This window comes from Hipposideros armiger, unplaced genomic scaffold (genome assembly GCF_001890085.2).
Source record: "Hipposideros armiger isolate ML-2016 unplaced genomic scaffold, ASM189008v1 scaffold_560, whole genome shotgun sequence".
NCBI classification, from domain to species: Eukaryota; Metazoa; Chordata; class Mammalia; order Chiroptera; family Hipposideridae; genus Hipposideros; species Hipposideros armiger.
The window spans coordinates 383,186-411,053 of NW_017731910.1; the positions used below are offsets into that span (position 1 = coordinate 383,186).

The following is a 27,868-nucleotide window of genomic DNA, read 5'->3' on the forward strand; positions in this document are numbered from 1 at the left end:
TTCTTTCTCACCAGGAAGCAGCAAGAGTTAATTCATTGTGCTAAACACTTTGACATTATTCAAGAGAAAGCACTGTGTACACACAGGACATTATTAATAATAATCACTTAATGGATCATATTGCTAACAGGTAAAAATGTTTTCCCGTGAACTGTATTACTCCATTGCTTCCCCATTACCATTTTGTCCAGAGCTACAGGGAAAGCTTTTGACAAACCCAGTTTCTGTACTCTCTGTTCATGCTGACAATCTTGTAACTTCTATTAGACTTGGCAGCTTCTAAGAGGAAAAAGACAAAGGTAGACTGCAGGGAGTTTGGGGAGACTCCAGTTCCAAGGTTTTGTAATGAGGTTAGGAAACTTGAGGGTGAAAAAAACAGCTGAGATGGAAACACACACACACACACACACACACACAAATACTGCGAACTTTGGCATTTAGAAAAATAAAGATATACTTTGAAAGGAAGTAAATACACCATTCATATATTCTATATTGAATGATCCAACCAAGTTAATATTATCGATTAAAAGTAAATTGTTAGCAATCACCTTAAGGACCAAAGTTCAGCAGAATTGTAAATGTGCTTGCCTACCCCATAAAAATACTTCTCTCTAAACTCACAAGATAAAGGAAATAGGAGATTTGACTTTGTGGGGGCAGGTGGGGGTCCAAGGCCAGCTAGTGAATTGAGCATTTTTCCTTTTGGCATCATCAACATCCCTTTCTGGCTTCATCATCCAAACAGGCAGTGCTCCCCTCTTCAGTGTAGTCACCTACGGCTCTTGGGTTTCTTTTATCTTCTCTTTGACTAAAACAGGCTCTCCAGAAAGGGTCTGATCAATTGATTTCCACCACTCAAACTAATATTTTAGTTATTTGAAGTTGTCTATATACATTGTGGGATCTCAAACTTCTTCAAACTAGAGAAATTTGGGAGAAAGCAGAGCTCTCTTCCCTAACTTGAAATCTTACTACAGAAGCCTGGCCTCCACTTTTCTGCCTTGCCATACAGGCTTTCCAGGAACTTAACCTGTTACTTGGTGTGTAGCTTTCCATTCCTTCTAATCTCTCTCAGACAAATAATGTCTATCCTAATCTTTTTACTTTCTCCAAGTGCTCTCAACTTTTCCAGTTTAACTTTATCATTTTTCCTTAAAAATCTGCCATTCATAGTCAAAGGAAAGATCAGAGTTAATTGGGCTGAATTTCCCTAGTGTCAAAGTTGAATCTTGACCTACTATGACATCATTTTGAAAAAAACTGGGTCTTTTCAGCCATCTTCATTCTCTGAATGGAATTTCCAAAATATTTTTCCAATCTCATAACTGGCCTCTGAAAAACTTACATGCAACTTGGAATTCAAAATTTCACTAACATTTGACAACTATACATGAGGCACTGTAGAAATTATACCAATGTCTAAGGAAAACACAACGATTTTCTTGATATCCAGTAACTTACACTCTAGTGGGGAAGAAAGAACCATTTTTTTTACTATTAAGTTAAAAATTTTAAAAACTAGGTAAATAAGTATAAAACAAAATATGATCATCATGATAAACATAAAACAAACTACACGGGAATTCAGCAAATGAAGAGACCCCTTTATAGCTGGAATAATGTAGAAGACTACGAAGGGGTAGAAATTTTAAGCTAGATCTGATGAAAATGGTTGGATTTGAAATAGTCAGCTACTCAAAATAATTTCTTAAAGGCTTCTGGAAAAAATTCCTTTTGCTCCCTGGCAAGAGTACAGGAATTAGAATTGTACAGTGACACATCCTGCTATTAACAATGCCAACATAGCTACAGCCTCTGTTTACCCATTTGAACATGGCAGCCTAAGAACAAAGGTCATATCTTGTGTTGCCTATAATTCTGACAGCTGAAAAATGTATACTCAAATGTGCCAGCTTTAACCCTAACCTTTCTTCACACCAGCTGGGTGTGCAGGCTTTGAACACTCAGAAACCCTTCAGCAACTTAAGGGTTGATTTGCAGGAAAGCATGAACATAGTTTCTGGCATTATATCTCTCCTCGATAAACTACTTATTCATTGAGTCAAACTGAATTTTATTTCCGACACCAATCCCTGGACAAAGGCAAGAGATGAAGGAAAATACATATTAGCATATGCAAAGTAGAGAAGTGCTCCCTGCCCACACATTATTCCAGGGGTTATATTCACAGCAAACCTCTGAGATCCATTAATGAATGGATTAATAAAACATTGGTGAGCAGGTAGCCTATGGAGAGGGCCACACATGCTTGTTTATAGTTGGCACATCACTCATCATCCCTGAATGGAGAACTTTGACTGCAGAGCTGCAATTCTCTGGCTGCATATGAATGTGGTTGCCAGTAGGGAGCCTGTTTATCTGGGGAATGTGCTGCTGGCTGATTTATAATAAAAGGAACCAGAAAAGAAGTAGTCTGTGCCCTTTCCCACAATCCGATAAGCTGGTACACAGAGATAAACAGTTGCATTGAATTAAGCATGTTTGTCGATTTTTCAATGTTAAATTTTAACTTACCATTTTTTTCCAGTTTCTTAGGGCCTCATTTGAAGTAATGCTAAGTGTTTGTAAATTATGCATGGCCCTACAGTCTTAATCATTATAAATTCAGCTTTAAGGAAACAGTAAATAAGAAAATATTAAGACAGTGTATTTAAACATTATTCTAATTGATTTCTAATTTGTAATTCTCTAATACTACATTAAATGTTATTTAAAGAGGTCCTGTCAGGGCACGTAAAGAAAAAATATTTTACATAATATTGTTGTTAGTCAACTTGTTTTTAAGATCTGTATGTCTAATTTCTAAATGTATATCATACATGTAATGGATTGTTTTTTGAGCCAAGCACTTCACAACAATTGCCATGTTAAAGGAAACCCACAAAATATTTACTTTTAAGATTTTCACAAACAATAGAGACTGTTGGTAGAAACAGATGAGTATCTTTCCATTACTTTACATAAAAATATCTAAGCATTTAGAATGTTGACAGCAGAGATGATATTCATTTGTTTACAACTGGGTATCCAGCTCATGGCTTAGCCCACACATAGTAGGTATTCCATACATGTTTGATGAGCAAATGCATCTCCAAAGCTTTTAAATAGGAAAATATGCATGTGCCTAATTTAGTCTTTTCCTGACCAAAAACTTAAGAAATAAATGTAGGTCAATTTGGGGACACATCTCCCTTTATTTTATAGAGACCCACATCCACTGAAACTTCCCAAGACAAAGGCAGCATTTTCTCCTGCGTATATACAAAGTAATTCCTATAGTCCTACCTGCTGGCAGCCCTATCGTGAAAGAGTATAATAGGGTAAGAGCACTTGGGACGATTAGGTAGGTAATGAAATAAAACAATCCATTTCTCTACTTGAATTCCCATTTCCTATGTCAGAAATAAAACAGCAAAGAGTCATTTGCAAACATAAATGTCACAGCTTCAAGAAACATTTATTGAATATCCCCTGGATTGCAGTCACTATGCCAGGCCCTGAATACACAGAGATGAATAAAACACAGCCCCTACTTGTGAATTAGGTAGATTGGTAGTTACTATTACTTTTAGTGTAATATGATGTTTCATTTGAAGCTTTCTTTGGGTTAAGAGCATTTTCCCATGAGAGAAGTAACTTTTCCATAAACTCTAAGGTCATCCTTACTTTTTATGTAGTCAAACATCATATTCAACAGATACCTACATTTTTTCATAGATAATGGTAACACTGTGCTGATGACCTTCTTTTAATTAACTATTCTTTTTTTATTAGGCACATGAAACAATCATTTTATAGAGCAATTTCTGCTTCTTTATCATTAGCGATTATGATCACAGTGTCTTTTGCCTTCAATGGCAATTTTGCTTCAAAAGGAATTAACTGTCCATAAAGATCAAAGAGAGACCAGAAATTGATATGAAACAAAAAAATTCTACTACAGTATCAACTTTTAAAAATATTTTTTTATTAGCCTTTCTGGTACCCCATGGCAGGTCTCCCAGAGAGGCTCTAGGTTAACACCGAGCATTCCAATGACTGCTGCCATCATTGCCAAGATTCACACCTAAATAAATAAACAAAACAAAACCCAAAGGACTCGTGTGTCTCAAGAAAACAAGCCAGTACTTGCTCCACACAAAAGGAACAGAAAGCATGTGGAAAGTTGGGTTTTAAAAGGGCATGGCTAACTCGAGAAGGGAGAAATGTCAAAAATGTTGAACACTGGACTCATTCCTGTCTCGTTTTTTGTTGTTGCATTTTGTTGCTTTCTTCAGACCTTAAAAATTCTAAATGCTGTGCTGCTTCATTTATTCCCAATGAGCTGACAAGAAACAACTATGAATTGTAATAGTAATAGCAAACATTTCTTGAACTAGCTACAGCAGGAATATAAAGCAAGAAGTAAAAAATTTCACTGGAGAAGGAAGATTGGAAAGAATTCTTGGCCTTTCCTGGTAGTGACTACTGAGTCTTAAATGATAAGTGGATGTTTCCAAGATCAATGTGGGTAGAAGGGAATTTCTTGCCAAGGGAAAAAATAGAAGCAGAATCAAGAGGTCATGAACATCCTGGCACCCACTGAAGTGAACGTAGTTCAACATGGCTGAATCACAAGGTTTGAAGGCAAAAATGGGATGAAGTTGATGGGCATGGTAAATAGTAAGACTTGAGAGCTAGCTACGGACAAGATCATGGAACATGAAGTAGTCAATTGTGCAACCTAGAGGCAAGGGGGAGTCGACATAAATTGACAGGAGCAGCAATTAAGATTATGCGTTAGACAGAGTATTTCCTCCAATGGGACACTATTCAGATTGTTAACATTTGCTAACTTATCTGAGAGCACAGAGGTGGAGGTGGCGTGGCTTTCAGGAACCCTGAGTGAGTTGAGGAGCAGCCAGGAGAGCCCCCTCTTTCATACAACCCCACCAATACACAATTATGCACAAAGCAGGAGAGCAGAGAGGCACACTCAACCACACACACGGGCAGGTAATTGTACCCATCAGGAGAGGGCTCCAGGAGTCCCTGTCACCACTTCTCTCACCTAACTCTGAATGTTGTACAAGTCACCTCCTCTAGGAGGAAAGGGGATAAGTAAGCAGAGTGAGTGTGCTGACCAGGGAGTTGGGTGACAAGGAGTAGGGCACTCCATTTGTTTGTGTGCACGCCATCAGGCTGCTCCTCACCAGGGTTTTGGAAAAATCCCTGGGAAGACCCTAGCCTTCTGTCAAAAACATGATCCTCAGAGTGGGGCTTTGACTGATACCTAAAAGTTGCATATTTTCTAGCCTACCATGTAAAAAGAAGCTCAATTTATGGAACTCCTATGTAACAATCTACTGTGCAAACCCTAGCTGCCCTCTACATGGGAAGGCCACATCAGGAGTTGCATAACATTGGCTGGCTGGAGGAGGCAGCCACCAACACTTTCCCCAGTATCTATCATGTACAGGTTATACAATAATAAAGCCTAAAGTTTTGTGCTCGAGGAAATCTATCTTTCCCTAATTCACAAAAAGGTGCTTCAGAAGTTGGCAGCAGCTCTCTAGAAATCTACTGCTACATCCTGTTAGAGATAATAAGAGCCTGGCACAGTGGGGACAGAAGAGAAGAAGACAGATGTGAGAGATGTTAAGCAGGGAGACTCCACAGAACTTAGTGGCTAGTGGAAAGGAAATAGGAGAGGATCAAAGGAGAAGGGCTCTCGCATGCAGGTTTCAGGTACGAGAACCTGGGTAGAGAGAAGACCTATTCACAGAGATAAGGGAGAACTCACGACACATAGACCTTGAGGTGACAGAGGGGTGTGTGGGGTAGAGCTGTTCAGCAGGGAGTTAACCTAGGAGTCATTTAAGTGGTGGTTTCAACTGTGAGCACTGGACAAGCTAGCTCAGGAATGGGGCAGGGGTGGGGAGTGTGCAACAATGGGGTTTGAGATAGAGTCAGAAATGAAGCATGAGAACAGAAACCTAGAAAGTTGCAACTGCTAGAAAACAGTCAAGATTTCAATTAAGGTCAAGTAAACTGAGGACTACACTGGATATATTGAATTTAGAAACTAGGAGATCAGTAGTAGCTTTTCCTCAAGCCATTTTGTTAGAGCAGTGGAGGCAGAATATTGGTTGCAGTGGGCTGAGAGCGTCTGGAATGAGAAGCGGGGACAACGCTGCAGACAGTTCCTTTGAAGAGGTCACCTGTGAGAGGAGGACAAGGATGTGGTGGTAGGAATGCAGAAATGATGACAGAGTTATAATTGTGTTTTGTTTTCCTTCCAAATGGAAAGGCAAGAATGGATAAAAAGGGGTTGGTTATAAAGGTACCTGAAAGAAAGGGAATAAAGACTCATTACCAAGTTGTTACCCTACCAATAGCTAAGCAAATGACTCATTAGAGAGAGTACTGAACTTGGCATTAGAAAAACCAGAGTATGAACACCACCTCCATTCTAAGTACACTTTGTCAGTCACTTTACCTCTTTAGTCACCCGTGTCCATTTCTGGGAGCCGGGACCACTAAGATCTACATCACAGTGGGTTGTAAGGGTGAGAATAGTGGTCGAGTGCCTGGTGCAACGGTGCAGAATGTGTTTAGTAAATGGTGATTTGAGTCGTTAACCCACTGAAGTTCTGAATGGGGACCATCAATGTAATCATTGTTGCTTTCTTTATAATTTTTATTCATATAATTTTTTTCTCTCTAGGAATTTGGTGACAGGCTCTGCTAGTCTGTTCCTCCCTTATTTGAAGGACAGGCCAAAGGTCAAGTTTGGAAATGAGAGAGGAAGACTAGCGGACAACGTTGACTCCTTCCGTTGATATCTCCTAGAGGTACAGAAACAGGATTCATGAAGATGTTGACAAGACTCCAAGTTCTTACCTTAGCTTTGTTTTCAAAGGGATTTTTACTCTCTTTAGGGGACCATAACTTTATGAGGAGGGAGATTAAAATAGAAGGTGACCTTGTTTTAGGGGGCCTATTTCCTATTAATGAAAAAGGCACTGGAATAGAAGAATGTGGGAGAATCAATGAAGACCGAGGGATCCAACGCCTGGAAGCCATGTTGTTTGCTATTGATGAAATCAACAAAGACAATTACTTGCTACCAGGAGTGAAGCTGGGTGTTCACATTTTGGATACATGCTCAAGGGATACCTATGCATTAGAGCAATCACTGGAATTTGTCAGGGCATCTTTGACTAAAGTGGATGAAGCTGAATATATGTGTCCTGATGGATCCTATGCCATTCAAGAAAATATCCCACTCGTCATTGCAGGGGTCATTGGTGGCTCTTACAGCAGTGTTTCCATACAGGTAAGGTTGCCCAGTACTACTACTAAAATGCTATGTCTCTTTGGTTTTATGTGTTGGGGAAACAAAAAAAAGAACATTCTACTAACTTCATCAACGGGTAATATTAAAAATGTAATTATTCATTTCTATGGGTAGTTGATAATATGGGTTTGCAGACAGAAGTTCTCTATTAATAAAAATTGTTTAGAAGCATATCAGGTAACATATTGCAGCACCACAACTCACCCCAAAATTCAGTGGCTTAAAACAAAAGTTATTTATTATTATAGTTTACAAGTCTGATGATCAGCAGGAGTGAGCTGATTAAGGCTGGGTTGGCTCTGTTCCATGTTTGTCCTTATCCTCCACCTCGAATCAGTGAGCTAGCCCAGGCATATTCTTCTCAGAGTGATGGCAGAAGTGCAAGAGAATGCAAACTTAACTGCACCGGCCCTTTCCAAGTTTCTGCTTTCATGACATCTGCTAACTCCCATTATCAAAGGGCTCAGCCCACAGTCAAGGAGGAGGGAAATACGTTCAGCCCACAGGACAAACGCAGCAAACTTATACCACAAATGATGTAGGGATAATGGTAGAGTACTGATTTTAAGCCACTGATATAATCAACCACAAGAAAATACAATGTCACTGAACTCTATTTTTTCACACTAATTTATACTAAAGCATAGTTTTGTTCAGAGATAAACTATAATTTTTCATGCTATAAATCTGAAAATATATTCAGAAAAACCAGATAATTACTACAAAAAAAAAAAGAAAGAACAATTTAGTACATAACTTAAATTAGATAAAAAGCTGGTAATTGGCTCACGTAATTTTGTTAGGGAAAGAAGGAACATTTTCTTCAAACTCTTACAATGATCACTTATAGGGTCACAGAATTTTAGAGACGGAAATGAGCTGAGAAATCATCTAGCTCAGCTTCTCATTTTCCCAAGCCCCAGAAAGATTGGTTTCATAAAATTCCCATTCGTAGGTAGCAAAGGAGCTAGAATTCAGATCTTTTGTACTTTTGTGCTCTTTCAACCATCTCATATAATTTCTAGATGTTGCTTGAAGTTCAATATTTTTTTTTCTGATGAGAACACTAATGTCATAGCAATAAAAGGTCATGATTCAAGGAGTCATATACTTTGCCTCCTACCAAATTAATATAATCAAAACTCCAAGCACTGAAGGACGCTATATTACACTCATGCTGTATTTGTATGTCACAAACCACTTAATCAGCTCTATTTGTATTGGAATAACCTTGTTTCTATAGTCCAGATTTGTGGCATTGAACATTTTACGTATAGCTCTGTGCTGTTCTAAATGAGATATTTCAAATTTCTTTCCTTCTTCTGAGCACATCTCATATGATGAGTAATTAGGATAACTGTTTTTTCGTAAACACCCTTTGACTTCATTAGATAGAAAACACTATACACCTCAAAGCATATCATGTTAATTTTGCCACTATTTCTATACTTGGATCAGGAGAGATGGAATTTGGTATTTGAGAAGAGAGAATTAAAGATATGCATCTGCCATACTTTCAGTAAAATTTCACCAGATGAGAGCTAATCAATTTATGAATATTTATATTATACCCGATAATATCACTAGTAAGGAATTATATATATATATGCCTTTCTAACCTTAGTTTCTCCCAGTGCAGTAAATAGTACTCTACAGAATATGTGTAAATATCTATTTATCTAAAGTAATTAACAAACTATGCCAGGCAAATAGATATGTTTCACCTAATTTTACTCTTTTATTACCTATATACTCCTCAAAAGAGGTCCAATTGTTTTAGGGGGAAAAAAATATGGCCTATTAAAATCCTGTACTTGTTTACAAAGGAAGAAGCCATTTCTTAATCATCAAAGGACCTGGCTTATTGTTTTATGTATCTGGTCCATATCACCATAAAGTCACAAATGCTAATATGATTTTTGTCTCCACAATATAAATTAAAAAAACAAAACTATTAGGCTCTACTGAAAATGGTATAGATTTTGCCACTAGGAAGACTTGGGCTTGAATTCCAACTCCACCATTTACTAGCTTACCTATAAAATAAGGAAAATAGCTTCTATCTTCAAAAGTTGTTGAGAGGATAAATTGAGAGGCTTTGCGGGAAATGCCTCACCAAAAAAACTAACAGACTCATAAATTTTAAGTATTATGTCCGTAAAATTATAGGAAAAGTCAATAGAACAGCTGCATCGAAAACCAACTCCATGGCCTACCCTCCCAGTGGCCAAGCAATTCCATGAAGTCATTACTGGTCCCTCGTGTGCTTCATCAGCAAGTCAATCTGTACAAAGCTCTCACTGGTGTGGTTGTTAAAGAGACCACGAAAGCAATAAAGAATACAGCCTTGACCTCAAGGAACTTAAAATCAGCCTGTGGGTACAATACTACTATGAAATAACAGGGACTACAATTCAGGATGCGTATGTTCATGGGGCTCACAAGTAAGAAATGACCTTTAGAAAGGTTTTGAGGATGACTGATAGAATGAAAGTTGTACTGGAGAAGGGGTAATTGGGCCACAGTGGGAATGAGATGCTGGATCTGAGCAATGTCCATCAGAAAGTGGTGGCAGAGGTCTGTGTGCAAGAGGTCAGAGGCCTTGACAGGCGTAAGGGGTGTCCTGGAGAGGAAGGGAAAGAGAGAGCTTCACTCCCTCCTCCATGGCCCCCAAGGGTCTTGACTGCTCAGGCTCTGATTAGGCCACACTGGTCCAAACCAAGGTAAGCCGGGAGATGGAGCAATTTGTCTGCAACTCCAGGCCATCTTCCAAAGAACCGTTTCCCACAGGCCTTCTTTTCAGCTAGGCATCATAAATGAAAAGAGGCCTTAGGAGATTCTTATGTAGCTAAGAATTTAAGTGTGTTATCCTTTTGAAACATATCTGTCTTCTACTAAGAATTCCAAAAAATCGTCAATGGTAATCCAAAGCAATAAATTCCTAATGATGATTTTAAGGCACTCTGGTACACTAACGAGGGAACCATTTCAGCAGAGAGGGTTTTTCGGGGTACCTCTCACACTCACCTACTTCTGCTCCTGGACTGATTCTGATCATACGAGGTTGGACAATTAAGGTCGCAAACTTTCTACTGTGTCTGGTAAACCGTGGTGACAGCGTGTAGCTGGTGGCCACAAAGATTTATGCACATCAGTCAAAACTGCCATCCGTTTTTAACTGCTTTTGACTTCTTCAGTATTTACTGGAAAATGTCTTTGCTTTAACTGAGTAGGGGGGAAAAAAGAATGTGAAACTATAGAGGAAAATATACTAGTACAAATCTACCATACAATTTTTAAAATTTCTATCATCTAATTTAGCATCCAGCTCCAAACCAGGTCACAAAATTTTCTGTCACAAAATTGCTTGTTGAGAGAATTATAGAGAATGATAATATTTGTGCATCTTCCATTTTTGTGGTTGGGTCAGTTAGAGGTTATAATCTCTCCTTTTGGGCCGGGGTTGCTTTATTGGTAGGATTGCTTCAGGAGGCACTTTCTCTCCAGCTTCCTCTTCTTTCATTATTTTCCCACTAAGGAGAATTCTCCTGGAAGTCAGCAGAGGAGATATTCCCTGCTGTGTTAGTTCATACAATAGGCACTGATTGCAGATAGTGAAAACAGCATGAAAGGAGAAATGCTTAATGGTTTGCTGGGTTAAGCTGTATCACCACTGATGAAGGCCTGGATAATTATTTACTCAAGGCTCTTATTAAGTAAGACAAACCACTCTGTGGTGGTCCCTTTTATAAAGCAACAGTATTGATTTCTTAATTCAGTAGTCAATGAAAGCTAGCACCAAATTCCTTCTTTATTAGCAAACATACATGGGATCTATTCGTCACCTCTAGTGGATAAGTTTCTTTTAAAAGCATTTGTAAGACTGTTCTGCTCTTGTCGATAAGCCTGTGATCCACCCACTTCAGGGAAAATGGTTATTTATTCAAGAAGAGATCAGGCCAGTTGCCTATAGCTACACAATTGTCTATGTGGTACTTATTTTAAAGCAGTGTTTATGTTTGTGTTCTTTCAAATAAGCTGTAGTTAGAGTTTCTAAGTTGTCCAGTCTAGAAGTTTTTTGAAATGTTCCAAAAATGTCCCTCACTCTTTCCAGAGGATGTATCATTGTATCAGTCTTTCTTGCCTAGCCAGAGCAAATTTTAGAGGCACATGACAGGCTATTGTTGTATCCTAGAGTGTTAAAGTGACCTCAGCCACAAATGGGGATTTGGGTTACATGCTATCTAAAAGTTGAACTCGTAGAAAGGGCAGAAGGGAGCCCTGAAAGGATCTTACTACCTCTTCCCACCCCTGGTATAATCAAACCTTTTTATAGAATTTTTAGCAATATCCACCTGCTGGGAACTCTAACCCTGGGAGATGGTCATTATAACACTGCTTATCATGACATGGTTTTGCACATGCCATGCAGTGCTCACATCATGTCTCTGAGAAAAATACTCCTTAAATAAATCCCGTGCAGTATGTTTCACAGATTTTATCTAGATGAGAGATAAGGAGAACAACACATAAAGACACTACTCTATTATTCCTCCTCCATAGTGTGAAAGTAGATCACCACTGGTCAATTTATATTGAGCATTGCCTTTTCTTAATTATTCATTCCTCTTTTAAATTCAAGCCCTTTTGGGGAGAGTCACACGTGAATTGCTGGTCTCATTACAGGAACATCAGAAAAATAGTTGAAGGACTTGGTGGTGTAAAAACCTTCAGATAGCTAGCTGTGTCAAGTATCAGATAGACTGCTGAATGGAAAAATTAACATTTTTTGTAGATATAAATGAATCTAGAGCAGGGTTTCTCAACCTTGGCACTATAAGGATGAACAGTTAGTTCTCTGTGGTATGCAGCTGTCCCTGTGCATTGTGGGATGTTTAGCAGCATCACTGACCTCTACCTACCAGACTAGATGTCAGCAGCACCTCAAGTTTGTGACATCTAAAAATATTTCCATACATTGCCAAATTACAAAATTCTCCTTTTTTTCCACTGACAAACTGATTTAGAGCAAGGCACAGTTAGGACCAACATAGAAAGAGTTCTTAGAAATGAAATAGTCTGGAAGGAGGGGAATGTAAAGGAGTGAGTCCTCTGTCACTGGAGTTATTCAAGTAAAAGCTGGTCTATTATTGAGGAGACTGAAGCAACATATTAGTATTTGAAGTACATATTAGTATTTGATGCTCTCCAACTTATAATCAGGTATGTCTCAACAAACACATCATAAGTTAAAAATGTACATTAAAAATAAATTTAATACACCTAACCTATGGAACACCATAGCTTAGCCTAGCCTAACTTAAACATGCTCAGAATTAGCCTACAATTGGGCAAAATCATCTTGTTGCTACCATCCAGCATCATGAGAGAGTATTGGACTACATATGTCTGGCCCTGGAAAAGATTAAAATTCAAAGTATAATTTCTATCATATGTATATCACTTTTACACCATCATTAAGTAAAAAAATTATAAGTTGCAACATCATAAGTCAGGGACCATCTGCATATGGTATGTAAGGGCGTTTCTTAATTTTGTAATTATGTTTTGTTCAAGCAAAATACTCTACATTAGGATATGAATGATTACAAAGGAAGTAGCTAATACATAAAGCAAAATAAATGATAGGCTCTGTCCTCTCAGGGTCACTTTGAAGAAGTCTGGCTAATTGTTATTTCACTTGATTTTTATGAACTTGGTGAATCAAACATCTCAATTACCTATGTACTAGAACTAGGGCACTCATAAAATCATTTTTCATCAGAAAATAAGCATTTATTAAACACGTATATTTTAGGTACAGCAAGAACACTATTGTGTAGAGTCTGGGCAACATGGAGCAGAGAGAATGTAAAATAAAATTTTGAAATAGTAGACATCTCATGAGCCCCTGAGACAGGGATAAACAAATTTGGAAATGTCAAATCCATACATAAAACAGATACAAGTAAAGGGCCTGACAATCAATTGACAGCATAAGTACTAGGGGACCAAAAAGAATAGCAGATTGAAAAGAAAGGAATGGAGCCGAACAGGAAAAAGACTTTTAGACATGTATAAACAGAAAACCTGCCTTTGAAGTCTTCCTGGAAATTTGCTTTCTCATAGTCTACTGGATAGTATCTGCATATTTTTTCATAGAAGAAAGAACATACTATTTCTTCCACCTGGAATGTGATCTTCTAGAGCTATCTCTGGGCCTTGCCAAATCCTTCCCTCCTTTAGTTCTTAGCTCAAACCCAGCCCTTTGGAGAAACCTGTCCCAAGTGCCCACCACATAAACACACATCTCCATTACTATCTTTCTTTTTTTAAAGATTTTTCTTAAAACATAGCTAACATACAATATGATACTAGTTTCAGATGGACACCATAATTATTCAACATTTATATATATACCCAAAAAAGTGATCACCATGATAAGTCCATGACACTGTACCATGCTATCACAATATTATTGACTATATTCTCTATGCTGTATATTACATCCTCATGATTTATTTGTTCTATGCCTGGAAATTTGGACTTCTTATTCCCCTTCATCTTTCCCCCCTTTTTCACTTTTGCAATTACAGCTGACATCCACTATTATATTATTTCAGGTGTACAGCATAGTGGCTAGATATTTATATAATTTAAGAAGTGATCCCCTGACAAGTCTAGTACCCACCTGGCACTATACATAGTTATTACCATATCATTGACTATATTGCCTATGCTTTACCTTACAGCCCCATGACTACTGTGTAACAATCAATTTGTACTTCTTAATTCCTTCCCCTTTTTCACCCATCTCCAACTCTCCCCCTCACATCTGACAACCGTCAAAATGTTTTTTGTATCTTTGAGTTTATTTCTGTTTTCTTTGATTATTTGTTCTTTAGGTTCTACCTATAAGTGAAATCCCATTGCATTGTCTTTCTCTGCCTGACATACTCCACTCGGCACAATACCTTCTAGGTCCATCCATGCTGCGGCAGATGGCGAGAACCCATTCCCTTCTATGGCCAAGCAATATTTCATTGTATATATACCTCCCGCTTTTTATCCATTTATCCATCCACAGACACCCAGGTGGCCGCCACATATTGGCCATTGTAAATAATACTGCAATGAACATACAGATACACATGTCCCCTCAAAGTAGCTTTTTGGGTTTCTTTGGATAAATATCCAGAAGTGGGATTACTGGACCCTTCTTTGTTTCTTATTATAGCCTTTGTTTTAAAGTCTGTTTTGTCTGGTATAAGTATTACTACCCCATTTTTGTTTGTTTGTTTCCACTTTCATGAAATATGTTTCTCCATCCCTTTACTTTCAGTCTGTTAGTGTCTTGCATTCTAAAGTGAGTCTCTTGCAGGCAGCATATGTAAGGGTCTTGTTTTCTTATCCATTCAGCCAAATCTAAAAATGCTTTTGTTAACATTGTTTCATTGTAGAAATTTATCACCAGAGGTATTATCTAAGGTGCACTATTTTTACCTTGGCTTTGGAGTTCATTTATTAATTAATTAGTCCCCCTTCTGTCAGGTGTTTATTTGGAAACTAGTCTTGTGAAAAACAGGAAGCTACCATCAGGACCACTGTCCACAGGGCAATAAGTAGAATGGCCTAGGGCTTCTATCGTGGTCACATGTCTGTTATGGATGTCATGGGGTGAAAAGGAAGGTATATAGACATTCCTAAGATATCAGCAAATGTTTTATACTATGATTATAGATTAAATGGCAAGCTAATTAAAATAGGACTCCTGACTCTTTTAGTTAAACCTAAGATATGATTTTGCTTCAATAACACAAAGTTCTCTTTCCAAATTACCATTAAATGTGTGCCTTTTTAATAGATGAATCTGTACAAGGCTCAGTATTTCAACATGGAAACAGACAACACTTAGCATTTGATACTAACGGCCATTGATTTAATGTAGTAGAAATGCTTTTACTGGTCTATGAAAAATGCTGTTGAAAACTTACACAGCATTTTTCCAAGCAGTGGACTTTGGAAATGTAGGAATAGTGTTCCAAAAACACCTGCAGTTAAACTCTAAGTAAACAATGATATTCCAGTTGGTGTATCCGTGGGACTTTGAGCACTGAATTATGGCGGCACTACTTTTGACATCACCACCTGGTAGATTGTGGAAATCCCTCTGTTACTAGTGATAAAGTCCTGACTCTTACCACAGGGGAGAATACTATAGAAGTAACACTTATGAAAATTATATTCCAAATATAGACCAGATTTCCTTGCCAAAGTGGTGAGAATGGCAAAGCATATTGAGATGCTTGCCATCACTCAGTAGGGTCAAATGTGCAAGGTGTGCATCCCAGGGACTAGCTGTTTCCTCTCAGGCACCGGGCCTCCAATTTGGGTAGCTGCCATTAGGTTCACAATGGTGGCCTCATAGAATGCTAATCAGGCAATTAGTAAGCTCTTCCAACGTGGAAAACAGATGCGATTGAACACATAGTCTACAATGTGTTCATCATTTTTCTATATAAAAGTAACTTCATCAAAATAAAAACTACAGATGTGCATTAAGCACAGATGACCTAGGTTTACAGAGTAGTTTTAAGGAATATAATTTATACAAGATTTAAAGAAATGCAACAATAAATGCAGGTTGGTGCCATCTGGTGAATTTCAACTGTTATCAATGGCTATTTAACAGACTCTAAGTTTCTATTTCTATGTTAAAGAAAGTGTTCATGTTATCTTTTCTGAATGTTACCAATAATTTAAAAGCTCTTTATCCTTTCTACACCCTCCAACAACTAATATTATGGCCTGCTCCCTTCCAAAGGGGATACAAGGTGACATGTAATGACACAAACAGAACAAATTAAGACATAAGTACTTCAGTAATTACTACCAATCAAGTAAATGGTTTTAAGTGGACTCAAATTTTTCTTTAAACCTCCAGCCTTGACCTTTCCATTATTAACTTATTCATTATTATCGGTATTACATGGTCCTTGGCCTTCATGAACTCACAGCCAAAGTCAGAATGAGTATTTTGTACATCTGATTACCCTTCCCTGACTTTCTTTTCAAGTTGGATGTCTTCCACTGTAGCCTTTTTAAAACATAACTTTGGTCATGTCATCCCCTTAATTAAATGATTTTAATGTCATTTTATCTCTTAAATAATAAAATACAAAATCTTTAGCATAGCGTATAAAATACTTAGCAGGCTTGCCACAGTCCTTCTGTTCTTCCTTACCCTAATAATCCCTACCAGGCACCCAGATAATACTGAACTACAATATTTGATACTATGAAAACAAATGTACATTTCCCATCTCTGTATTTGTGTTTTTCCTTCTGCCTAAAAACTCTCTTTCTCCTTTCTCTGCCTGGCAAACTCACTTACTCTTCAAGATTAAGTCTAAATGTCATCTCTATATGGGAGCCTGCCATGACTCACCTGAATGTAATTAGTTGCTCCTTCACCTGTGTTTTTGTATCAGTGTGTATACATATATCTCAAATTTTACCCTCATTATGTTTTGTTGTCTCCTACCAGACTATAACTTCCTGGAAGATAGATAGTGGGAGTACATTACTCATCTTAGAAAAACCTAAATTTTAGAATAGGGCCTTGTATAATTGGTACCGATCAAAGTTTGCTGAATGAACAACTGCTGGATTCAACATTATTCATCATCTCTATCACTTTATCACTTTTTGAGCATTTACTATGTGCCAGCTGGTGATTTAAGTGCTTATAATTTAATCCACGTGTGTTATCATTTAATCCTCATATAACTTCATAATCCAGAGACTACTATTATTCCCTTTTTACAGATGAAGAAACTAAAGTTTAAGGAATTAAAATAACTTCCCTAAATAGACACAGCTAGCGAGAAAAGGAGCTAGGGTTTCAATGCTGGCCTGTTTGATTCCAGTTTTGTGCACTGCATCACTATACTATCTGTTTTTGTACCTGATGGATCTGTTGAATTAATGAAGTGAACAGGAAAACATGAATAACACAGTCCTATTGACTACACATAATATGGTATATATCCCTCTGCCTTAATTATTGCCACAGTGTCTCAGAAGTAAACAATAATCTTTTTTTTTTAAAACTAGCCTACAGCCCTCAGATCCCCCTAAGCCTACCCAACAGCTTTTGGCCTTTGGTTAACAGCCAACAAGGACAGGAATGCCTTTTTTATTGATAAGGGTATATTTGTCATATTATTACTGTACAGTGACTTCAAGGGCTACAGAAAAATATGGATTAGTTCTGTTGGGAACAGATTTTAGCTGTGTTGCAAATAAAGACACATGAAGTCGAAAGTAACTCAGCAAGGCAAACTTTACTTCTGCAGAAGGGTGCGGAGCCACCCTAAGCTGGTCTAGCAAGCACTCTGAGTGGTTTTTATCCCTCACACAGGTTCCACTATGTCATACTCTATTGGTGAGAGCGTGACCTTACAATTGAAACTGATTGGCTAATAGAAAAGCAAGACTTACCTAGTTACAAGAGTAGGTAAGCTTGAAAATGAGGAATTACTATACAATGGTGAGAAAGTATATTTTTAACTGAAACCTCTACACAATAATGAGAAAGTATATTTTAACTGGAGATATTTAAACAATAGTGAGAAAGAGGAAATATATTTTTAAACTTTGCAGTCTTTGACAGAAAAGACTAGGGCCTTTTCTAACAGTTTAACTTGTGGCTCTCAAGAGGCATTGTCAAAAATCAATAGCTAAGGCACTAAAGGACCTGTTTCTACCAAGTCTGTTGGTGTCAAATCACCCTGGGAGTTGTGCTTTTTGCCTGTGCATCTGGCAAACACGAACGCACTCTGGACCAGATATAACATAAACCTTTGGATCCTATTGTTAGTGACTGGAATCCAAACCAATTCAGTTCCATGATTTCTGTTGGAAACTAATTATTGGGGTACAAAAGGAGCAAAGAGCAGATATAGACTGATTTAGTGGGGAAAATCCTTTTTTGTTCCTCCTGTAAGTACCTGCTAAGTGTAGGTAGAAATACAGTTGTTCTGAGACTATAGTGCCTTGTTAGTAAGGAAACAAGACAGACACTTGTCAAATGTGGAGTAGCATTGTCATGATGAGAAACTTGATGTGTCTTATAACGCCAGTCTTCTGAAAAAAAAATGTGACCTATGTGGTCAGTATATCATTTCAACCTTAGCGATGAGCTATGAGAATGACAAAATGGATAATCTTGCTGCTAATAATAAGTCCCTTAGTCACAAATAAAGAAAATGAAAGTGTCTCACAGTCTGGGTTCTAAATCACAAGTGTTAATTCCAGCAATTTATGGAAAGGTTGGGATAGAAATCCGGGTTACTTCAAGTCATTTTTTAAAGTTTCTGCCATGATTAAGGGATCTTCTATCTCAAATGTCCATGCAAAATCATCAGAAATCAGGATTGAGTCATGCTGTTGAATTGGAATGGCAATATAAATCTTTGACTAGAGTGTTTTTGGGTCCCGTGGGGATTAGAAAGTATACAAATTGGTAGTCACGGGGATGTGAAATACAGTATGGGGGATATAACCAATAATGTTGTAAAGATTATGTAAGTTGCCAGATGGGTACTGGACTTATCAGGGGGATCATTTCATAGATTGTGCAGATGCCTGACCAATGTGCTATACACCTGAAGCTGATGTAGAATATTGAATGTCAACTATACATTAAATATATATATGCATGTATATAATATATACTATATATATTTATTAAATATATATATATGAAATATATATTCATGAAATATATTATATATATATATATATATATATATATATATACACACACACTTATGGGATATCGAGTACAGCATAGGGAACAGAGTCAATTGTATTGTAACAGCTATATACAACATCAGAGGGGTAGTGGACTTGAGAGGGTTATCACTTTGTGAGGGGTGTACATGTCTAATCAATATGTTGTTTTGGGGCCGGCCGAGTGGTGCGATGATTAAGAACTGTCTTGGGATGCCAGAGAGACCCGGTTTGGATCCCACATATGAGGGCCAGTGACACTGCCCTCTACAGCTAAAATGCTGAACAACAGCTCAACCTGGAGCTGGGCTGCCCTGAGTCACCGGCAATGGCGTAGGCTGCAGCCCCTGTGGTAGTGGGTTGCCGTGGGCTACCGTATGTAGCCAGCAGCCAGCGTGAGCGGGCAGCAGCCGCAGTGAGCGGCTGTCCAGAAGCTGGTGACTGATCTGCCTCACCCGGGAAGAGCACAATGATGGTGCCAACTTGGGCCAGTGAAGCAACGTCCTCCACAACTGGACTGAAGAACAAAAAAACGACAGCAACTTGTCTGTTCCCCTTCCCCCAATTCCTCAGCACTGTTCCCCCCCAATTCCCCAATAAAAATATTTTAATATATATATATGTATGTATATATATATATATATATATATATATATGTTGTTTTGTACACCTGAAACTAATACAAAAAGTTAAATTAAATTAAAAAAAGAATCAGTGATTTTGCAGATTATACTGAGTAAAGTGGCATTTGCTACACCCCCATTATTTGATTTCCTAAATCCAGATTAATCTCTGGCATTCAGACATGGGCTTCAGTCAACTCCTTTCATGCAAAACATTCCCAGATGAGCTGCTGCAGGTAGTGTGGTCCCCCCAAAAAAGTGTCTAATCTTTTCCACAGTAACAATATGATTGGCATCCTTTATAGGCAGATAACTCATGTGATATGAACAGCTTGAATTCCTCAGGCAGCTTCTCAACTACATACCACTTCCAGTTACCGTTTAAAATCCAAGCCACCCTGGGATGCTGTACAACTAACAGAGCAACTTGATCAATCTAAATAGGAGGGTCACTGTGGGCTCTTAGCATCACAACTTTTAAAATTCACTTTATGTAATAACCTGGGTTGTGAGATAGCAGATGGTTCGAAGTACAGCAATCAGTGGTTCTCTTCCAGGCTTATATATAGGCATTTAATTAAAAAAATGAAACAAGGCATTCAGCACTGCATGTGTAATAAAACAACTGAAGGTGTAGGCTTATTCTTAGACACCAGCCCCAAAGACATATATGGACAGCACAGAATGCAAAGGCAAACCCATGGAGGTGGCCATTGAGTCTCCTGATTCCCAAGATAGCAGCAGTGGGTTCTTTTTCAAATGTATACAGTTCAGCTCTGTAGATAGCACTTTTCTTGGAAAGTAAGCATATAATGCCTCTTTGCCATCTGGAATTTTTGTAGCTAAGCATAGATCCACATAAAAACCAATGACTGTTGTTCCCATGAAAGTATTAGCACAGCCTCAAAAGCCAATAGCAAGGGAAGTTCTGAAAAGAATCCTCATGATGGACAGTTACCTTAGGGGGAAGCTTATTTCTACTAGACTAAATTTGCATACTCCTTTTTCTCTTTTGTTAAAAAAAAAAATGAGGTATTGTGTCACCACAGAAGGCATAAAGCTCATGTTTCAAATGGGTACATCGTTGATGTCCTGAATGGGAAGCGTGACCTCAGGACTGAAGTAGACGCTCAGAGGTAACTCTGAAACGTTCAATTCATATTTTCATGTTTTCACAACAGCAAAGGATACTAGACTTCCTGAGCTCCTTCCCATAGTTCAGACTCTTTTGTTTCCATGATTAGAACATCACTGGAATAAAGCATGACACCTGACATCCCAAAGAGAAGAGTCACCATGTCTTGCTAAAAAATGTCAGGAGAAGTAAAACTCCCAAATACATTGGTCTTTAACCCCAAATTCCCCACGTTGAATAAGGATGGTTTGGATTCCTACGGTAGCATCACTCCACAATCAGCGAGTGATTATGGGAAAGGTCAAGTTTTACACATTCCCAAGAAAGAATAAGTGAGCAACCAATAATGAGCTGAGTGATTGGCTGCTTATGTGTCTTGCACATAACGTATTTGTCTCCAGAAAAACTTGATCTTACCAGCAGACGTTGGTATCGGTTCACTTGGTGAAGCCTGCCTTAGGCATAAGTTTATTTGACTCCTACTTTAGGTTTGTGTGGCTTGAGGATTAAAGCTGCTTGGAGAAGGCCCTTAGTTTGTTCTCCTTAAAACAAAAAGGAGAATTGGCCTAAAGGGAATTGGTGCAATGGCTAGATCTACTTAGTATGATATTTACTACTTTCCTTACTCATAGGGAGATAATTTGGAGAAATGTGTTTAATGGTACGAAAACCTTTGCTTCAGATTCCTAAGGGTCTACACCAATTCCTTGTCTTATATGTCATCCTATTTTGGTGAAAATTGACTATAATTAGTACAGAATACACATTGTACAGCATATTGTTTATCAGCGTGTTTGTGAGTGGCTTTACATTGCTTGCTGGTGGTTACCTTTTTTTTTTTTTCTATAGAAGCGTATCTTTGTAATTAGAAAAGGTTACATTGAACAAGCAGGAAACTATCAATTCATGCATCAACTCATTCATTGAAAAACATGGAGAGCCTCCATATTCTGCAAGGCTTTGAGGAAAGAGGGATTAAAAATACACATCCACTGTCCTTAAAAGTTTTATTCCAGTAGAGGAATCTGTGAATTATCTAATCATACACTTTGATTAGTGTCATGAGGGAAATACCTGGAGTGAAAGTCTCAGGGAATGGGTACACAGCTCAGCCTGAAGTGAGGGTTTAAGAAAGCTCAGAAAAAGGGGCCCCTGAATGGATGAGCTGAGCAAACAAGTGGTAAAGGTCATCCTAAGCAGAGGATCAACACGTGCAAAGGCATGTAGATTTGGGAACACAGTAAATTGAAGAAACTACATAGACTTGAGTTCATTTGGAGGGAAAAACAATGGGAAAATGGTAGCAGACATTCAACAACATGTAACAGTGTTGTGCTGAACTATTGCAGGTGAAAGCCATCCTAAATAATCCCAGCTTACAACTACAAAACTGGGAAAAAGACAACAATACTAATTTGAGATCTTAGTATTTGCTGGAAAACATAGTAGTTACCTGGCCAAGACCAGCTTCCTAGACAGTTTTCATCGAGCAAAAAAAGAGTTAATATATTTGTGACTTGATAGGTTACAACGAAAACAGTGCAATACCAAATCCTGGATAAATTCAAGCCATCCAGAAAATGGATACCCCAAGGTGCCTGAACGTTGAATATAAAACTCTAGTACACACTACATGTGGAAAGGGCTTCTGCTAAGCTTGCACACAGCTTCTCAGACCCTAGGAAATAACAGGCCCTGTCATAAGGTCATTGCATTTGTCACATAAATCATAAAGCCAAACCTGATCATGATATTTATAGCTTGAAACTGTCTACTTCTCGGTGGAAATTTCCCCTGATTTCTTAGACAACTCTTTTCATCTCTGTAGATGATAAGTCAGTAAACAAATGTTTATAGAGTCACCAGAAAGTATAGACTGAGAAATCAAGAAGTATACTTTTAATAATAAGGAATGATTGCTTACAATCTTCAAATCAAGGAGTTTGTGCCTTCATAAATTAAAAAAAAAGACAAATATGTTATAACTTGAAATATATCACTGCTACATTGTAGTGAGAAGAATTGCATATGGCAGAGGTTAAGAGCTTGGATTGCAGAATGGATTGAACTAGTGTGGAAAGTTGAGTATAGTGTTAAAATGCCTAGGATCAAATCCTGTCTTTAGCACCTATGGGCTTTTCAGCAAGATCCCTATGTGCTTTGTGCCTCAGTCCCTCAAGCTAAAATGGGATAATAGTAATATCTATTTCATAAGATTATAATGAGAATTCAAGGAGGTAGTACATCTACAACAGCTGGATCTAAATTGGAATCTAAAGAGAGCAAACCACTTTATCTCTCTTTGACTTTTGTCACACTTGGACTTCTGGGGGCTTTTTGCAACATTCAATGTTGCATTTGTTTCCTCATTTCTCCTACTTTTCTTATTCTTTCTCCATGTGTGTAATTTTTTACTTAAGTCCAGAAACATACATTTCTCCCTCTGTAATATCATCTTATTGACAGAGAGGGGGACTAGTCCTTTGGAAAAATCAAGAGATTTTGCTTTTTCATTTATTTGTAAGCTTCAGTTTCCTAACTTATAAAGCAAAAGCAAAAGGCTTATGTTAGCTTCATGGCTCCTTCCAGCTCTAGAACATAATGATCTTGTGGCTTATTCATATTTTTTCCAAAGTCATTGATAAAAATTTAATCTTACATGACCACCTCATACAGACTTTTTTCCAAGTTGTTCTCTTTTAGTATATTTACCTTTGTCTTCCAATTCCTATCACTTTTCCTTTCCCACCAGAGTCCAGGTAATGTCATCAATATCTTGTAGAAGTCATGATCCTCCGTGGCTATAACTCTTCACTAAATGGTTCAACTAATGTTGAAAAGATTCTGGTGGAATTGATTTTTAGTGAATCTGTGTTGATTCCTGATAGCCAATTGCCTTATACATTTCTAAGTGCTTGCATGTTCTCTATTTAAAAAACTATACTCTAGAAAGTTACCAAAATATATCATGCTTATTGATATTTATTCTTGATTTATAGTTCCCAAATTTGCCCTTAGTCCTCCCTTTGCACCCTCTAACAGTCTCCTATTATTGATTTCTCAAAGGTTATTGATAGTTATCACAACACTTAATCTGCGATTTCTTCCAGGATGCAGTGCTGGAGACAAACTCAGCTACTGTGATTATGAGCTTTTCTTTCATTCTTCTCACCTATTTTGATGTGAAATAACTTTTTTAGATTATTGTATCACCAATTTCAGGTTAGGAAACATTCTCATTGGGGAGAATGAGGAAGCAAGAAAGACTGGGAAGTGTTTTTTTGTTTTTTTGGGTTTTTTTTAACTTATCTGGAACCAATTTCCCCATCCAGTGGTTCTCTCTACCCACCACATCTTCTTCTGAAACATATTGGGTTGTCAGAAAAGTCATGATGTATTTTTTCTGTTTTTCATTGCAAAAATGTGTCATGACTTTTCCGACAACCCAATATGTGTGTGTGTGTGTGTGTATGTATATGCTCCTTTTATAGTCATAATAGCCTTTTATGACAGATATTATTATCTGTTTTAGAGATGCAAAAACTGAGTTCTGCTAGGTGAAGAAAGTTGTTAATAACTGCATGATTAGAAAGTGGGAGAAAAATCAAGATTTTCACTTTAGGTATCATGGCCATCCTCTCATAACGTCCTGTCTACCCTCTTCTGTGTGACTATGAATCCGAAGTTTGAAGCACAGAAAGACAGCCAGCAGGAAGAATAGGAGAGAGAAACCAAAGCAATGTTGGTGGCATACACCAGGAATTGCCTAACTGCTGTTAATAGGAACATATTTTTAACATAAAATGTAAAACTAGGGTTGGGGGATATCCAGATAGTTGTCAGCTGGATGTTTCCTGTCTCTGTTGTCTAAAAATTGGGCATCTGAAACATTCTTGACTCGCTTTACTGCCCATATAGTTTCTCTGAGAAAGCATGAAGAATAAGGGGAACTCCTACACTGGACATCATTTTTAAAATAAGTACCATTTTAGGATGGAGAAGTAATATGAAATTCTAGAAGAAAGTTACCCAATTAGATTATTAGTAGGAGTGGAGGAAGAAAAAGCAGGATCTAGTTATATATGCTTTAAAAAAATGTTTTAAATGTACAGATACACTTCTCATGGATAGAGACTCTAAAAAGGTATATAGCTTAGGAGAGACAGGAAGACAAAAAATAATTCAGACAATACAGAATTCTCTCAAGTCAGAAAAGACAAGATCTCCAAAGAACCCACTAGGTTGCTAGGCTGCATTGGGGAATTTTAGTGTTCAGAAAACTAGAGACAACGGATGGGCACTGTAGGTACAGGGCATCTCCATGAACAACACAAAAGATTGGCATGAGCCTGTGAGAATTAAGGAGACTAAAGCACAGAATGTGAAAATGGAGCAAAGTGGCTTTTGTTGTTGTCATTGTTTTGTCTGTAAATTATTGGGTTGTCGAAAAAGTCATGACACATTTTTGCAATGAAAAACATAGAAAAAATACATCATGACTTTTCCGACAACCCAATAATTCTGACAAGAGCTCATCATGATAAGAGTAGATCAACACTTTGTTCTATAATTCGCTATAGTCACTGATACAATTGAGATTATACTTATTTCCTTATAAATGTTCCATTCTCATGTTTCAGCTCACTGAATATGCCTCCTTTTTCTAGAGTAGGTTGTAATATCCTCATTAAACATACAGATAGAGATAGAGATAGAGATAGAGAGATAGAAACTATCCTTAAAATGATGGCAATAGCTGCCGTTTTATTCTGACCCACCACCTTTCCAAAAACGCTACAGCTTCTTGTGCCCTTTCCAGTAAAGAGTAGTTGCCATATTGCCATTATTCTATGCCTAGCTCGTTCTCTTGTACAGCCTGTCTTGTTTGTACATTATTCTCAGATACCCTGAAGAGGCAGACATGAAGCCACAGGATTCTATCAGTCACAAGACAAGAACTGTTTTCTTAAGCAGCTTCTCATCACTCATACCCCTCAGAAGAAGAAAGTTCCCCAGTTTAGGATTCTTTCACTGTGGGTCCTGACCAGAAAGTAATGTCTCTGGGCATTTTCTAGATCCTTTCATTCTCTGCCTCCCTGAGGGGTTCAGGTCCTGATGAGTATAACTTCAAGATGAGAACACCATAGCATCAAGAAGCAGTGTCCTCTCCAGTGCTCCCCAGAAACTTCATAATCAAGCCAAGCCTATGCACGGACAGGGTTCTTATCAGCCAGTCTGCCACAGTGGTACATAAACCCAAAGGAAGCCAGGTACTCAGTAGTGGCTCAGTGCCATCTCAATAAGGCTGAGTAAATGAGCGATGTTCCTATGTTCAAATAGTATAGGCCATGTTGTCTAGGGTCCTGAGGAAAGAAGAAATAAATGGTATAATAGCTCTACCCACCAATCCCTCCACTCACTTTATTCCCCAAAATTCATTCATCTTCTAAAATATAAAAAGTCTTTACCAAATACAAAATGCAAGAGAGATTTGGGTCCTAAATTTGCATTATATTGCATGCTAAATGCCAGATTTTCTAGCTGTCCTATTTGTAGTTAAGTGAGAGGTACCAGGATTTTAAAAAATATAGACAATATTTTTGATAGCTCTGGGCTATATCAAGTGTTGGTTTTATAGCAGGCCAGATCTCCATGAACATGCTGTGTTACTGTGTATGAACTTGGCTGTTGGGTTCCTTTGCCAGTTGAAATGATGATTAATCAGGACTCAGATGTCAGTTGTTTTATATTATTTGTGCTCTTTGCTAACAGCTGCTTATTTCAAGCTGTGCTTCCTACATGTTGAATATAAACCTGAAACCACAATTTCCAAAAGGAAAATTTCAAAGTACAGAGTATATCAAAATACTGAATGTTGTTTCTGATTAAAATCCACTTAGTATATTATGTAACTTAACTAAAGTCAGTATATAGACATGTACAGAATATATGGGGTAGCCAGGAAAAATAAAAACAAACTTATTATTAGATATAGATATAATTGGTGTAGACATTTTAAAACACATATTTACATAAAAACCTGTGCATAAAATTCTCCTTGATAAGCTTTCGAAAGATAGCTTTCGAAAGATAAACTTTCACTTCTTATTCTGTAATGAATAGTGAAATTATTATTGATAAGTGAATATAAGAAATGTAAATTCTTTATTCAGAATAAGCTTTAAACATTTTGAAATAGATGGTTCTTTCTTGGCAAGGCCCTCAATATTTTTTTATTTGCTTTTTAATCTAAAATATTATTTTTAAAAAGCACTTTTATGCTTTCTTTTCACATAGTTCAAGTTAGAAAATTTTTAAAAGAAAGAGAAAGCAGAGAAAATACTGGTCAAGCTTTTCTGAAGTTTAGAAAAGTATATGCCTAAAATTTGGGGTGGACCAAATATAGTATAATTGATTTTTTTTTCTTTTGCCTAACCCAGATAATAAGTGTCTAATTTGGACTGTCCATGTGGCATACAGTTCCAAAATTAAACTCTTTCAGAGAATGCCGTTTTTAGCAAAAGAGGGGGAAGTGAGAATTAGACAACATCCAGGCTTTTTCTATACAACTACAGCCAAGTTGTCTAAAAACTAAATTTGGCCAATTCACTGTACTTCATTGTTTGCCTGAGTTATAAGAGGACCCCAGACACTTCCAACAACCACACTGAGGACACCTGAACAGAACTGATCCTAGTCCACAGTCTAGCATAAAGTCTAGGAGAGAGAGGGGCATGCCCTTCTCATTTCTCGACTATGACCTTTCCCGAAGCATAAATAAACCACCTGCGTGGAACACGCTGCCTCATAGCCACAATACAGTATCCAGGAATACGCCTGGCAAAGCATCAAGAAAAGTTTAGCGACCTAGAAGTGAAAAAGGAGCTGGGTAACAAGCTGGTATTATTCATTTTTTTATGTCCAGTCACTTACCTCTGAGTTTCTGAAACA

The 27,868-nt window shown here is 37.7% G+C and overlaps 1 protein-coding gene across 3 annotated transcripts in view; it reads left to right on the forward strand.

Annotated features, from left to right (window-relative positions):
* The window catches only part of GRM3 (glutamate metabotropic receptor 3), a 231,070-nt gene that overhangs the window by 127,297 nt on the left and 75,905 nt on the right, over positions 1-27,868 (forward strand). For all 3 annotated transcript variants that reach the window (XM_019623736.1, XM_019623738.1, XM_019623737.1), the window contains exon 2: positions 6,731-7,342. In XM_019623736.1, coding sequence (XP_019479281.1) covers positions 6,875-7,342 — 468 coding nt within the window. In that variant the 5' untranslated portion in view covers positions 6,731-6,874. The remainder of the gene's footprint in view (positions 1-6,730; positions 7,343-27,868) is intronic.